Below are 17,423 nucleotides of genomic sequence, written 5' to 3' on the forward strand. Positions count from 1 at the left end.
TAGCTTGCATGTAAGATCATAATAAATAGGTTGAAAGGCTTGACATCAGGTATATAAGTTGGTTTCATGTGGTTTGTGGTTCAGCAAGCTTCGTACCCTTCTCTTCATGGTTCCCAGACGAGCCGCTTTAGCATCTAAAGCAGCGTACGTGAGCCACAACCCTGTGGAGTGATGCTGCATGAAACACATGGACTCGCCATACTTGATCTCAGGAACACCCATTCCTTCCACATCTCGCTTCTTCTGAGCCCCCTCCACTTTCTCCTGTTCTCCAGGAATAAGCAGATAGACAGGATCACATGGACAGGAAGAGAAAAATATAGAGTGAGCAGAAATGCAATCAAAACTATCAAGTAAAACTGGCAAAATAGAGAGTTTGCATTTAGATAAGTTCAAACGGACCTTTGATGCACGGAAACAGAAGGCAGACAGTTTGGTGTTTGCTTTCTCTGGATCCAGAACCATCAGACCTTTCTCCTCATCCAGACACAGGTACCGACCCGTTGTGATGTGGCGGACACGGAAGGCCTGGCCCCACTTCATGTGGCTACCGCTCCAACTGCAGAGAAATAACAGACATATGAATTACCAAAAGTATAAGTCAAAAACATATATTATCACAGTTATGATATGAGAGATTGTCTCACCCGATTCTCAGAGGCTCAAGTCTCCACAATGAACGGGCCTGACTACATACCGCCCCACCTTCATACTGTGCAATCCTAAAGAGATTACAATCATGAGCACATTAAGATTATCATCACCATTTATATTAAGTATTGAGCGTGAAATATACATTATGCAGAGGTTTGTCAATCATAAGCAGAGGTTGAGCATAAGATACTTTCAGATTCCAAACTTTTGAACATTAATATGTATTTATACACTTACTTGCGCTGTTCCTCTCCCTGATCAGGTGTTGAGATGGCCAGACACTCATCCATGTGACCATGAAACAGTCTTAAGACATGACCTCCAGTTAAGTACCCTAAAAAGAGCAAATACAAAGACCAGAACACAGTCATTCATTGTTTAAATTATCTTTACAAATTACAGAGATATTATATTCGATTGTGAGGGTTTTTTTTGTGTACTTACCCTCTGCCAGCTCACATCCTGAGCAGACTGGATTCATGTTCCACAAGGTCTGCATAAAGGAGGCGTCTACCATCAGATCCCCGCTGGCATACGACAGATGCTGCAAAAGATATCACAGATACCAGCTGTCAACTGCATCATGTTTGATATTACTATTAGATCACTACGGATGAAGAAAGTCTTACCAGGTATCTCTCTGATGACACGCTAACCAGGATCAGGTCGTCTCCTACTCTGACCTTCTCACCCTCTGACCTCTGTTTGGATGCAGGATGGATGGTCCACCAACATGCTTCCCCTGAACATACAGAGACACAAAGAATCTGTACAGTAAAAACAATTCTAACATACATATTATTACAAATACTGCTATAACACAAACAAATGCATACAAATAAATTACTATACACATAAGTTTAACAATAACAAGTCAAAGTCAGTTTTCATATTATTATTGTAAAATATGCATCATTTAAATGCTATTACTAATATTAATAGTAGTAATATTAGTAATAGCAAAAGTAGTAATAGTAGTAATAGAACTACTAGTAGTAATAATAATTTAAGTATTATAAGTATTAAGTATTATAGTAATAGCAACAGTAGTAGTAATAGTAGTAGTAGTAGTAGTGGTGGTAGTTATAATAGTAGTAGTAATATTAGTAATAGCAACAGTAGTAGTAATAGCAGTAGTAATAATAGTAGTATTAATAATAATAGTAGTAGAAATATTAGTATTAGCAACAGTAGTAGTAATAGTAGTAGTAGTTATAGTAGTAGTAATAGCAGTAATATTAGTTATAGCAACAGTAGTAGTAATAGTAGTAGTAGTTATAGTAGTAGTAATAGCAATAGTAGTAGTTATAGTAGTAGTAGTAATAGCAGTGATATTAGTTATAGCAACAGTAATATTAATAGTAGTAGTAGTTATAGTAGTAGTAGTAGTAATAGTAGTGGTAATAGCAACAGTAGTAGTTATAGTAGTAGTAAAAGTAGTAGTAATAGTGAGCCTGGTTTCTCCCAAGGTTTTTTAGTAAAAGTAGAAGTAGTCGTAGTATTAGTTCAGCTCAGGAAAAAGAAATGCAACCAGAAAAAAGATTTATTTGGAAGACTTTTTTAAATGAGATTTTTAAAATACAGTAAAGAGCAACAGATTCAAATCTGTGTCCAACAGACTGGTCAACAGCAATTATATGTCAACATAAGAACGACCCATTACTCTTGACCAACAGTGAGGATTCAAATCTGTATTCATTTGACCATTTGAAGAGTCCATCATGTGTACCTGTAGAGTCCTCCTGCAGGCCCACATCAAAGGCCAGCTTGTCTGTGAGTGAGCGGGATGTCGTCAGGCAGCTGAGATACTGCAATTCAGGGCAACACACGCATCTCCTTAAAATTAATGTGCCATGACATTAAACATCAGTAAATGGTGAAAAAGAGCTGTCGGGCGTATCTCACCATGCCAGAGTGGTAGTGTCTCAGGAGGATGGCATGGCCATACAGCAGCGTTCGGTGTCCCCCTCCCTGAGATGACTGGAGATTGAGGAACAAAAGAGAACATAAAGTTAAAACAACTTCTTTATACTCATAAATAGTGCTGTGAGGGGTCAGAGAAGTCGATTGACCCTTTGTTGGATGGTGAATGGCAACATTTTACATAGGAAACTGAAGAGCTCCACCTTTTTCACAAGGCGACAACAGAGAGACAAAAGTAGAGGAAAATTGAAAACAAAAAGAGTGTTATGAAGATAGAAAGAAAAAAGTTCCAAAGATTTCTTCACATCCGTTCACATTCACAGGAAGTGGGTTACAGTACCATGGGGAGAGCATACATAGGTACAGAAACAACCAATGAAGAGAAGAGTCAAAAGGTCACACCAAACCAGGTGGATTCACATTCAGCCGTCATGAGGACAACAAACACGTCCTGTGGACGGCTTACCTTTTCTCAACATCCAGTAAGGTTTAAAAGCAAGAGAACACGATTATTGTTGCTATTAGTGAGTTTCGTCTACCATCTCATACTATTTATGAGTATGATTACATAAGCGAGAAAGAGAGAGAGAGAGCACACCACAGCAGACCTTAAACAGATAGCTCTCCCAAAAAAGAAATTCTAACACTGTTTACCAACCTTATGTTGCTCCAAATCCAAAAAAAAGAGAAATATTTTTTTTATAATGCACTGCTTGCTCTTTGCCGTGAAATTGGACCACTTTATGATAATTTTTGTGTCCCTTTTAAAGCTTAAAAGCCCTAGTTATCATAATTGCACAGAAAAGAGCGAGCAGTTCATTTTTCAAAATCTCTCAAAGTCATACAGGTTTGGAACGACATGAGGGTGAGTAAATGATGACAGAATTTTAATTTTTGGATGACAATTTGTGTTGAAATGGTATGGGTCAGCGTGTTCCTCTCGTCTACATTGGCACTGGCTCAGAGGGTCTTCTCAGTCGCCCAGATGCCAGATTCCCCTATTGTCCCCAATTTTGAAGTTGGAGGAGAAAATGAGATTTTTTCGCCCTACCGCGGTACTTCCACGTACGTCACGCGTGACCTTTCCAACGTGATTACGTAATGCATGGCACATTGCAGAGCAGTGCAAGATGAGCATTTGTGGTTAAAAAGTATATAATTTTTTTTAAGAAAATTAACAATTCTTTCACTAGATAAGACTCTTATTCCTCATCTGGGATCGTATAAAGCCCTTTGAAGCTGCACTGAAACTGACATTTGGACCTTCAACCCGTTGAACCCCAGTGAAGTCACTATATGGAGAAAAATCCTGGAATGTTTTCCTCAAAAACCTTAATTTCTTTTCGACTGAAGAAAGAAAGACATAAATATCTTGGATGACATGGGGGTGAGTAAATTATCAGGAAATTTTAATTCTGAAGTGAACTAATCCTTTAAGGGAACAATCTATCAACTGGTCATTTAAATAAGGCAAAATTGTTATGCAGAGTTTAAAAGACTACATAATTTTTGATAGCTAACACTCAAAATAGCCAAAATATTTAATAAATAAACATACCAGTGGCAAGACATGTGTAAACTTTGTGAATGACATTTGAAATCTGCAGATTTGTGTGACCACAGGTATAATGTGGGCCAGGATTGGATGTTAGTGCTGTGGCTGTACATCATATCCTTACCCAGGATTCAGTGGCACTGAGCTCATCTTACACTGGAATGCTCTCTCTCTCTTTCTTGCTCACTTTCTTACAAATGTACACACTTATACACACGGACTAGGTGTCATTTGAAATGCCATTTGGAGAGCAAATGGGATTCCAACTCCAACCAAACTAGACACAGTGAGGAACAGATGGAAGTGGTCAAAGGTCAGACAGAAGTAAAGGTTTAGGAGTGAAGGACGGAGCTACAGCATTATTTCATCCACACCGGACACTGAGTAGGAGATTTAGGTACAGAGGAGAGGAAGGGTGCTGAGGTTTGGGGGAATAAGTATACGATGAGACATGAGACATACCCATTTATCCAAATCGACTGCCTAAAGTTGGCAGGAAAAGGAGATGAAGGGTCAGGAGAGAGACAAAAAGTACAGGAAATAAAGTTACACTAACAAAGCTACCCTCTAATGCCAGAAATACCTCTATTTTGATGACCTTATGCACCCAAAATATAACAAAACAGAGATTAAGAGCAGCAAAATACAAATCTCATTGGCTGGTTTAGAAGAGTAATGATGAAATGGGTTTAAACAGTTAATATAATTAATTAATTAATAAATAATACTTTTATCTATTTAGAAAAATAAAAGCTTTTTTAATAGTTGTCTCAGACTTTTAAGCCCCACTGTATCATAAATTACAGAATAATAAAAGTCATAGAGGGCTCAACATTACTTAAAAACTCTTCCAAATTCTTCAGCACCCCCACTCTCTATCTTTCCTATCACTAGTTTCCCACTCCTCTAATTTTTAAAAACACATTTTCAGTGTACATTTTCCTTATTAGCTCTATAGGCTACATAAGCAAAAATGGAGCAATAATGGTAATTTATAGGGATGCACCGATACCATTTTTTAAGGGCCGAGTATGAATACCGATATTTTTTTCTAGTACTTGCCGATACCAATGCCTATACATTTATTAATTTCTCTCTCTCTCTCTTTGTTTTTTTTTTTTTTTTGGTGATGTTGCAGTTTTCCAAGCACAACACAGTGAGACTAATGAATGTAGGACAGCTTCTTTATTATTACTCTAATGAAAAAAGTAATAATTTTTATGTGCTTGTCACAAACTTAAAGAACAAAAATTTCACAGTGTCCAATAACCTTCAAAGGGCATAATTACTAATATATATAATTGTTGTAATATAAAAAGAAATTTACAAACAAATTACAAACAATACAACAAATACTATAGAGATACAAATTAAATAAACTTGTTTTTCAGATACAGTAGGTTTATTTACCATGTATACATTTATTTAACATTTTTTGTTGTTTTATTAACATTAATGACAAATATAGGCTACGGTCCCTTTAAGACCGAATCCATGGATACTGACACATATCCTGTTTTCACCCAAATGTTTACGTCGACTTAAGCCATAACCGACTGTATTTATGTGAGATACTCCACAAGATGGACATTTTGACAACTATGTGTGCATTTAGCCATTCAGGCGCGAGGAGAACTGATCACACGCTGTCTGAGAGAACTGGGATCCTATCCCGCCTTCGCTAATCAATAACGAATTGTGATTGAAAGCATGCAGTTCGCAATGTGTCATTAATTTTGAAGTATTTCCACACCTCTGAGGCTGACATTGTTTCTGCTGCTGCCGTCGGTGTCTCTGTGCACTGAAAATTCTGTCAGTTACGTCACGTGAGGTATCGGTCTTTGGTATCGGGGGTATTTTTACGAGTACAAGTACAAGTACATGAGCTTGGTATCGGACCCGATACCGATACTGGTATCGTATCGGTGCATCCCTAGTAATTTATTTTTATTTATTTATTTATGTTTACTATTTTTAAATGGTAAAAATACATAACATTTTGGTATTCATAATGTTATTTTATTAATATTTCAAAATTCCTTTCTTTTCAATTATCTCTATACTTTTTCATCATTCCTTTTCTTTTAGACCCTCTCTGCTCTCCCCCTCTCCATCTTCTCTCTCTCCCCTCCTTTTTGGAGACTCTCACCTCGCTCATATCCACGGTGTTGGCCAGCATCTCCTGCAGGGCTCGTACTGACAGCGACTGCTCCAGTACAAAGGCACAGATTGCCAGATCAGGCGGCACATTCTGCAGACGAAGGCGAAGAAACACACAAATGTTTAGACTCAACCACGATTAATGGCTTTGAAAACAACAAAAAAGGTTGTTTAATTGGCATTAATTTATGACCATACCAATTTATGGGGTTTTATAAACAACATTTAGTTATGAAAAAGGTTGATTGCTGCATTATAAAAAGCTAAACAAATTAGTTTGTGTGTGCTTTCACCAGTGTTGGTAAATAAAAGAAGCACAGCACATTTTCTGTGTACAATTTTTTATTTATAGGTATACTGTCACGGACTCAGTCACATTCTGTTTGTTTGTTGTCATATGTCACATGTTCTCCTTTGCTCTGTTTTCCCGCCATCATCTATCACCATGGACACTGCGATATCATCACAGCTGTTTGTCATTTTGGTAAATTGATCTGTGTATTTGAGTTCCTGTTTTCCCTGTGTTCCTTGTCCGGTCTTGTCATTCCTGAGTTGTGCTGCGTCTCCGCCTGTACCTGTTGGATTTCTCAAGTAAAGACTTATTGTGTATCTAATCTCCTTCGTTGTGTGTTCCTGCGCAAGCAACCCTGACATATATCAAATAAAATATTAATAAAATAAAATGTATGTATATAACAATTTATTTAAAATAATTTATATTTTTTTTAAATGAAAATAATTTATATAAATAAAATATAATTTATAATAATAATAATAATAATAATTTAATATAATTACAAATATACAGTATATCAAATAGATTAGGCCAATATATATATATATATATATATATATATAGGCCTAGTGTAATGATGGGTCAACAGAATGGGGATCCATTTGCAGCTTTTATTAAGAATAGTATATACACAGGTAAGGGCAGAGGCAGAGACGTAAACGGGGACAGGCAATGGTCGAGGCAGGCGGCAGACAAACGGTACCAGGAAGCAGGCAGAGATCAGGGCAGGCGGCAAACAAACACAGTCCAGTAAACAGGCAAAAATCAAGGCAGGCAGCAGAGAATCACAAGAGGTAAACGGTCCAATCGGCAACAGTATAAACAATCCACAGAAAACGCTCAGAAATGATCACCGGGGCAAATCAAGACTTCGCAGTGTGTGTGTGTGTGCGTGCTGCTTAAATAGTGTGAGTGTGATGTGGTGCAGGTGTGTGTGCAATCAGTCCCAGGAATGAGGGCCTATGGGAAATGTAGTCTGAATGATGGTCTCAATATTCCGGTGAAGGCTCCCTCCGGTGGTGCGGGGGAGGAAGTGCGGGAGCCTCACTTGTGACACCTAGTCTGTTTGGTATACTGTATATTTGTAATAAGGAATATTAAAATAAATAAAATAAAATGCATGTTTCAGAAAATATTTTTTATTTATACAATTTAAAATTAAATAATATTAATTTAATTCAGTTAATATAAAACATATTGAGTATATATATACACACAGAAAGTATACAGTAAATATAAGTAATCATTATTCTATTTTTTTTTCTTTTTTTGTATTATTTTCTTTTTATTTATTTATTTATTTTTTATTATTATTTGCCTGACAAAGTAACTGTCATGATATCTGTTTGGTATATTGGATATATGTAATGAGGAGTGGCATTCCTGCTCAGAATATCAACACCTGACACCTGACTTTACCTGGGCATTTGACGTTGTCTCTAGAAAGCACAGACGGTTCCCGAAGCCTTCACAGGAAAGGCATAGCTTGATCTGCTCCTTCAGGACAGTCGCGGTGCACTGGAGCACAACTTGATCTTCCTGTGAGTCAGAGCGGGTCGTGAGAAAGAAAGAAAAAAAGAGAAGGAATATGTGAGAGGATGAACAGAGCCAGGTGGCAAAGCCGACAATGACTTGTGACAATGGGGTAATAAATACCTATTCATAGTTAGTCGTGAATGATAACTCACTGATTAGTGAGACACAAACAAACACACGCGCACACAAGGGCTGGTGCATCCGTAGCACAGAGCGTGTAAATACAGCAATAAACACACCCGCTTCCAAACACTCTCCACCTGTCACGCAGCATTCTCAGCTGTTCCCTTCACTGACTCATGATGTAGCCAGAGCTTACGCTCCCCTCTCCTCACTCTCCAATCTCATTTTCTCCATCATTTGTTCTCCATCTCTTTCATATTTCACTGTGTCCTAGAGTCTGTCTTTTTCTCCTTTTGTAACAGCACTTTTGTCAACACCTCAAAATTGATCTTCTTTCTTACTATACAATGTGTTTTAGAGTCTTTGTGTTTTTTGTTGGCACATTCTGTCCCACATTCCCCTGCACAGAGGAAACTGGGACAGTCTATCCTTTGTCAAGTGTAGGGCATAGAACTCTTTAAAAAGCTCCAGGTGTAAGATGTATATCCAGCAAAACACATCCAGACAGAAAGATTCAGTATAAGCCTTCAGTATAAGATTAAGTATTAAAGCCTTCAGGACTTATATGGTCAATGATACAGAACAGATAAGCCCATATGATGTTTCATATCCACAGATCACATGCTATTTAATTTAAAGAGATCATATTGACAATGACTTTCATAATAGGTCAAAGGTCACATTTTAGTTTTTTTTTTTTAAAGTAATTTTTTAAAAGTGGACCATAAGGTAATCATCATGGGGCAGGATAACCAGGTATAATGTCTCGAGTTTGTTGTTGGAAGTAGGAAAACAGTGTGTGTGTGTGTGTGTGTGTGTGTGTGTGTGTGTGTGTGTGTGTGTGTGTGTGTGAGAGAAAGAAGAAAGAAGGTGCGTCCCAATTTGCGTTCTTATGTACTATTCTATGACGTTTTTAAGTATAAATAGTGCAAGTAGTGCGTTCACACCGAAAATTCCAAAAAGAAAAAGTGCCCTTTAAATACCCGGATGATGCACTAAATTAACGGAAAAAACGAAGTGTGGAATGTTGGACACTTCATGCACTCAACTGTAGCAGCTTTAATTACGTAGTGGAGGGAGAGGGCGATCAGACTACAATGTTTAATGACAAAATAACCTTATAAAATTCACACACTACACGGATGAGTACATAGCGCATAAGTACATAGTGTATAAGTGTATAGTGCGTCATTTGGGATGCAACTAGAGAGTACAACCCTGATCCTAACAGGTATATGAATTTTTTAAAGTACCAAAACACTGGATGACTCACACTCCTTGTTGGACCATATATAGAACACAGAGACAAAAGCAACCATCCAAAATGTTTCAAAAATGCTATATAAATATATATATGCATAAGGTAGCCAGTACATCACAAGGTTCTCATACACCCACATTCACGGACAATTTTTAACTCTCAAATTCACCTTAACTGCATGTCACCTTAACCAGAGCACTCAGAGGAAACCCATGAGGAGAACATGCAAACTCCACACAGAAAGGCCAGGGGTCGAACCTTCGACCTTCTTGCTTTGAGGTGACAGTGCTACCCACTGAACCACTGTGCAACCCAAATATACATTATTTTCATTTTATGGCTGACAACAAATATGCTATTTTGTCTAAATAAATTACAAATAAACACTAAAACCAATCATCTTGAACTGTATAAGTGAATTTAGGCATTGCAACATTATAATGGATGCTATAAAAAATATATAATGTTTTTAAGACTACATTTAATTATTATATAAATTATTAGTGTTTAGATTAACTTTATGTGAGTGTTAGATGACAGCAAAGGTAATCTAAATGTAAATTTTTAAAATTATTTTAATATGTTCCTTACGGAGCCCGGCACATGACATGCAGGGAAAAAAAGTGTATCGTGCGCATGATTAAATGCTATTTTTTTTCTGCATGTCATGTGCAAGGCTCCGTAGTTCCTGGAGATTCACTTATAATGTAAATAATTTTTTTTGCACAAAACAAAAATATATGCGAGAAAACTATTATTTTCACCCTTCATTCTGACCCTCTGTCTGCAGCTCCTTTAATGGCTGTCAGTAAACTGCCACCGGTATTGCATAGGAAAGTGTATCAACGTCCACCAGTGTTGCCAAGTCCACAGTTTTCACTTTGAGCTATTTTTGTGCTACTTTTGACTGGCCATTGGGCTACTTTTGTTGCACAGACCTGGCAACGCTGATGTCCCTGAAGTGTTTTGAAAACATTATCAATATAAAACAGACAAAGCATTATGAAATCATTTACTTATGGTTTGTGATGCAGCTGCTGTCAGATCCAATAGAGTTGCTGCTTCATCTTTCAACAAAAGCTTTTTTGCAAACTCTCCATTACACTGTGCCTCGTTTACAAAACAAAATGCTCTGAACAAACATATAATCCTCCGACGTGATCCAGGATGCCATTAAAATAAACCATCCAATTGTTTCCGACACTGGGATCCCTCTGAAGTCTGCACAAAGACTCAAATGAGCTGTTTAAGCTGGACGCGTCAAAGTGAATGTTCTTTCACTTTTCCATTTGTCCTGTTGTTGACAGACTCAAGTGTGTGGAGTATGTCAGAAACTGAACACACATCTGTATACTGTAGCAGTGTAGACAGTGTCAGTGATTATAATGGCTTCTAAATTGCTTTTGACGTGATGCTCACATCCAGTGTAGGCAAATGACAGCCATTAAGTGAATGAACAGCAGTGGGTGGGGCCTATGGTGTGATGATCTATAACTGTCTGTCAATGTCTTGATCTGGAGGCAGTCATATGCAAATGTATTTGCCCATATGATCTCACAAATCCCATAATGTCCAAAAGAGACATTTTTGGAGCTTGATTAAATAAATGCTTTGTTTATATTGAGGAGGATGTTTTAAGCTATGAAACTTGCAGGATGTTTTAATGGTACAAAGACCTCTTATATGTCTAAAGATCAAGGCAAATTTTATTTCTTATGACCCCTTACTGACCACTACCAATATAACAACTCTACCAATATATTGTGCATCCCTATAAATACTGTTGAAAACCTGATAACGCTTTTGAGGAAGACTAAAATCATACACAAATCTTTTATGAATGAACAAGAACCATTAATAACGTCTGTACTGAGCACTAAAGTATTCTGAGACTTTGCTGTCTGATATGCTGGTCTCATGGTAAGCTGCTGTGCTGAGCCTCATGATCTTCTGGCTTAGCTCATCCCAGTATAAATAGGCCCCAAGCAGCGCTGGGATCTGGCAGATGCAGAACACTTTACACCACAGGACCCAAACAATCAGGGCTAATGTGTTGCTTAAATGCTTCAGAGCTCATGCAGATTACAGTGAACAAAGAGTGTAGGAGGATGAACTTGGATGAACATTGAACTGAAAACCTGAGGCATATTAATATGTCAGACTTATTTCTGCCTTTTAAGGCAGGTGTAAAATTACAGCCAATCCAAACATAGGTCAAGATTCACAGCAAGGCAACTTTAAATACTCTTATAGGGATTATTTTGTTATTAAATGAGTGAGCAGAGATATTCTGTAGTTTCAACTGTGTAACAATAAACATCTTCAAAGTGAGCGTCACTCAACAATAATTTAACACACTTTCTGAACATTTACATGAGCAAAAAAACTCACAAAAATTTCTACTGGCTTCACAACAGGTGCGTATGCACATAAACTTGTTCGTAAGGCCTGTTCATACCAAGAACGATAACTATAAAGATAACTATATTACCATGATCCACACCAAGAGTTGACTGCATTCTGTTTATTTGCGTAAAGAAAAAAAGTGTCCCGTTCTCAAAAAACATTTAAAACACAAGGAACAATTTTTATATATGCAAATATAGGCTCCATTTTGTCAAGTATTTTTTATTTTATTAATTGTTAGGGGAAAAAAATAATTAATACATTTGTACACTCAGTTATTCCATTTCTAATAATATATTTTAAAAAATAGTTTTAATTGATTAAAATAATAAAAATAATAAATATCATTATATTTCCATCTACAAATATTTCTCCATATCAAAATAAGATTTTCAAATATCAAAAAAGAATATCAATTATATATCTGGCATGCACAAAAATATACTACCAATAATAATAAAATATAGGTATTGGCTTTCACTACAAACACTATGATACTTGCATTAGATGGCTGTTGTTTTCAGTTCATCTATAGCCTTGTTTCCTTTCACCTATTTTTATGAGCATTTTGGGATATTGCATAAAAAAAAAACACTTGAATGGAAATGCCAAGATGCGCATAAATTCTATAAATGCACTCAATTGAGGTGGATAAATATTTTATCTGATAATAAGACATGCACATAAACTATGATGGAAACACATTTATTGAATAAATCCCTCAATACACAACAAAAACACACATGTGACTTTTCCTCAACAGTGGATGTGATTGGAAAACTGGACAAACCAGCGGACAATCACAGCCTCTCAAATGTTGGTTTGATCATTCTGAAATACTTGAGCCAAAGTCTGTCATCAGAATGATTTGGTTTAATTCCCTCTCAGAAGCGTCTCTAACACCAGCACTCCGAACGCAAGAAAACAACAGCGTTTATTGCGTTTTGTCTGAGATGCAAGGCATTTATGATGTCGGAAAAAAGAGCCACAGTTTCCTCCCCGATTGCAGTAACTTCCATTTTATTACAGATATCTTATGCTAATTTCCTAGGAAATGATGATTTTGTTCTCTTGAACACATGGGATGGAAACATCATATACGACATTCCAATTTTGCACACAAGTTAAATTTGCAATTTTGGATGGAAACATAGCTTACAGTATGTAGATTTTATCTGTCCCTATTCAAACAAATAAATTAATGAATATTTAGTGCAGTGATCCTCAATGCTGTGAGCTGACATAGCTGCTTTTAGAGAGTTGAATAAATTTGCTCAGCTCTCTGAAGAGCACAAACTGTGTTTACAGACGCGCCTGTGGGTGTCAAAGAGAACGAGAGGCACAGGTGCTTGATCACCACTGATGTCACAAAGGTCTCAGTGGGGTCAGGGGAAGCTGCGGGGTGTTACTGGGTGAGAACAAAGTTTGTGCAAGACCACAGTAGCCAAATGATTCTAGGCTGTTACTTATTGATGCGTTTTACCATTATTCCAGTGTATATCGTCTCCCTTCAGGAACACAGCACTGAACATTGACTTTCTCATTACAGTGATATGTTGTGTCGAAATTCAGCAATAGGAACAGAAATACGAGACCACTGAACATAGTATTGTACAAGGCAGTCTTACCAGGATTTCACAGAACGTCTATGATTGTTACGGCCTAAAATGACTGAAATTGGAGTAGCTTTCTCAAAAATTGTGATGCCATTTCTGACCTTTTTGCAATCAACGCTTTACAATAACTTGGAAATCATGTAATCATTGTCAGTGACAGTAGTGTTCAATTACATGTTAATATTTTAATGTATAATAAGTAATACATACAGTATATATTACTGGCCAAATGTGTGGAAAAATGAAATATATGTCTTTGTCTCACAAAGGCTACATTTATTGGATTTACATGACATTAATCCAATACATTACATTACATTACATTTGTTAGGAGATATCAGACCCAAATCATTGATAATAATAATAAGAAATGTTTCTTGAGCAGCAAATCAGCATATTAGAATGATTTCTGAAGGATCATGTGACACTGAAGACTGGAGTAATGATGCTGAAAAGTCAGTTTTGATCACAAGAATGAATAAAAAATAAATTAAAATATATTGAAAAAAAAACAGTTATTTAAAATGTTTAGTACTTAATATGTTTATTATATGAAATAATACAGTTATTTAAAATTTAACAATATTACTGTTTTTACTGTATACTCAAAAAAATGCAGCCAGGGTGAGACTTTTTTCAAAAACATTAAAAAATGTTACCAACCCCAAGCTTTTGAATGGTGGTGTATGTAAACAGATGTTTTGCATCATAGTTTTTATTATACTGGATAACAGTTAGTTCTGGCCCTCTAATTTTATTGTCCAAACAATATTTAGTATCAGTACTTGGCTTTTTACCACCACTATCATCACTGGAACTCTATTAACCAATCAGCATCCAGGACTACAATCGATTTTATAAACAGAAAACTCATATTCATTCAGATTTGTCAATGTTTGTAATCTACAGTTTGCAAGACAGCATTTCGTTTCACACTGACAGAAACTAGCCTTCATTATAAAGTGACGTAAGAAACAAAAAGCGTGGTAACAAACCTAAAAACTCACCGACCAATCAAGCACATATAAACATACACTCTAAAAAATGCGGGGATTAAAAACAACCCAAGTTGGGTTGAAAATGGACAAACCCAGTGGATTTAACCCAACTATTGTTTAAAAATGACTGTATGGCTGGCTTAAAATGAACCCAAAATAGGTTGGAAATTAAAAATCAGATATAATTACTAGGGGCAACAATAATAATCAAAAGGTGAACATTTATTAATAAGCAATTTAATAAATGTTTATTGTTTCATTATTATTTATTTAACTTATTAATAAATGTTCAATTATTAAACATATTAATAAATGCTCATTTCTAACATATTTTGGGTTCATTTTAAGTAAGCAATACAGTCATTTTTAAACAATAGTTGAGTTAAATAAAACTGCCCAGCAGGTTGGTCAAACATTTAACCCAACCGCTGGGTTAAAACACCCAATCATTTTCAACCCAACTTGGGCTGTTTTTAACATAGCATTTTTTAGAGTGTATAATAATGCAGCCGCTACACAAACAATCTTCAGGAGGGAAAGAGAAAATACAGAGTGCTCCATCAAAACACACAACAAGGTTAATTTTAGAATCAGTGTGGGGATTCCCCTTCTCCACCAATGTGCTGATAAAGACCTCTTCAAGCCAAATCCCGCCATAGTGACTACAGCCTTCACTGACCACTGACACTGACAGATGGAGGGATGGTGTGGGTGGATTAACAACAGTCGATAGGAAGGAGGACGAGGTGCTGGTGCATTAAAGACTGTCCCTTTTGAAATGCCTTTGTCTGTCCCGACTAACCTGGACCATAAAGGCACATCACTCTTTACACGCGGGACCCCCTGCAACTGTTTCCCGATACAAAATGTCACTTCCTCTCTAGGTGGGCTGCCTGTAGTCATGCAGGCACTGTGGTATTTATGGGGGGGACGGTTATTGTATTCCTGTCGGCACAACAAAATTCCAAAGTTGCTCATTACATATAGGTCCAGATTTACCGATAGCTTGCACCAGTACAAACCCTCTTTTGGCACCTTTCAGGCCCTGTTTACACCTGGTATTAAGATGCTTCAGATCACAAGTAGACGAGGGAGACACATTCCTGATTACACCTGGTGTTTTAATCCATCTCTTGTCCACTTTCACATACTTCTGTCCTGATTTCTTCGAGGGGAGGGTCTATGGGCGGGTAAATATATGGGTTTCTACAGATATTTCGATCTAATGGACAAAATAAGCTTGCGCAATTTACATATGAACGCATCAGCTTTCATTTCTGCTCTGACATTTGCAAGACCAGCAGAACGCTGTGAGTGTGTATTAGAAATCAGGAATAGTGAGAGAACATTGTGCTTGCCACGTTTTTCATCTTCAAACCAAACTTGGTCTTCAGCCAACAATGTTTAAATCTCGTCTGGCTAGCGCACTTCTCATAATGTTTACTCATTAGGTCAGTAGTAGGTGGTCTTCAGTGGTTGTTCGAACGTATTATTAGTATCATTAGTGTTCACACTATGAAAGCAATCCGGTCGAAAGCATTTTCGTCTACCTCTGGAAGTGGACAAGTTAAAAACATTTTAGACCCTGTTTACACCTGTATTTACCGTCATCCACTTTTGATCCGATCAACCAAAACACATCTTAATACCAGGTGTAAACAGGGCCTCAGATGCAAAATTTATAGAAGAGTAATTAAATGAATCATGCAACACAATTTAATAAGGTTTACGCTAGTCAATTTATTTGTATTATTTAACGCCAAAAAAAAGCATGTCTTAAACCAGACGTAGGCCTGTCGCGGTAGTCGATATATCGACTTATGGCACGATATTTGGTGACACGATATATTGCCCATTATGTTTACACAAAAATAAATGTCACCGACATTTTGCCGATCGTGCTGCCTCTGTCATCTTGTCAGCTCTCCGAGGCAAAAGCGGGGCTCAGCTCCTTCATACACAGAGCGGACATCGACAGGCGGAAAAATGCGCCATTCGAGTCGTTATACTGTTTTCCTGACAACAACAGACAGTGTGGAAGAATAAGTGCAAATGCACTCAGTTTCCGCAATCTACTGGTGCAAATATAAACATGATAGCGCAAAATGGTGCATGCTCACAGCTAGTTTCACACAGGACACGGCAGTCGCGAGTGTCTAATTCATCTAATTCGTTTGACTGTTGCACTCGCGTCTTTCGCTGCATCTCGTGCATGACGGCACTAAAACACAGCGCTAAAGTTAAAAGAAGTTTTTCAAACACGTCTCTAGAAAAACAGATACCTCAACAGGCCATATCTGACTGCTAAATCTGTGTCTTTGTTCTGTTGTCTTTGTTGCTGTTATATTATGATTATATATTCAGTGGCATAAAATGGTTTTAAAATGACAATAATATCGCATATCGCAATTATTTCTGGGGCAATATATCGCACAACAAAAAGTAGTTATCATGACAGGTCTAACCAGACGCAAATTTGGACTGCTCTTGGTAGATTGCATTGGTCATTATGGAAATGATCCGTCTGCTTCTGTGTTCTTTAAAGTGTGCATTGTCAGTAAATTACCCCTAAGAACTTTCCACTCCCATTGGCGCTTTTTTGGGATTGCGCTCTCCTGTTTAATATCATAGATATGTATAAGTAGATTCCACATTTGACCACTCCAGACATGTCAATGTGTCGGCCATCTTAAGGTTAACATGACACTATTCATCACTCACACTAATGTCATCGAAAATGTCACAGCGTTGAGCAGACTATGGCTGTTAAAACCATCAAGCTATAAATTCCAGACAAAATTGCATAACCTTTCAGAGGTGAGAATGTGCTGGTTTGAGTTTTTATGTATAACTCAATGTGCAATATCCATATGCAGAATCATCACATTGATGATAA

The 17,423-nt window shown here is 37.0% G+C and overlaps 1 protein-coding gene across 1 annotated transcript in view; it reads right to left on the bottom strand.

Moving 5' to 3' along the window:
* Window positions 1-17,423, bottom strand: part of ryr1b (ryanodine receptor 1b (skeletal)) — a 104,599-nt gene that overhangs the window by 72,675 nt on the left and 14,501 nt on the right. The window contains 11 exon segments of the mRNA XM_051869470.1: window positions 97-264; window positions 403-559; window positions 648-722; window positions 892-988; window positions 1,099-1,198; window positions 1,284-1,396; window positions 2,384-2,462; window positions 2,560-2,634; window positions 4,595-4,615; window positions 6,282-6,383; window positions 8,007-8,126. Coding sequence (XP_051725430.1) covers window positions 97-264; window positions 403-559; window positions 648-722; window positions 892-988; window positions 1,099-1,198; window positions 1,284-1,396; window positions 2,384-2,462; window positions 2,560-2,634; window positions 4,595-4,615; window positions 6,282-6,383; window positions 8,007-8,126 — 1,107 coding nt within the window.

The sequence above is a fragment of the Ctenopharyngodon idella genome, chromosome 18, assembly GCF_019924925.1.
Source record: "Ctenopharyngodon idella isolate HZGC_01 chromosome 18, HZGC01, whole genome shotgun sequence".
Taxonomy (NCBI): Eukaryota; Metazoa; Chordata; class Actinopteri; order Cypriniformes; family Xenocyprididae; genus Ctenopharyngodon; species Ctenopharyngodon idella.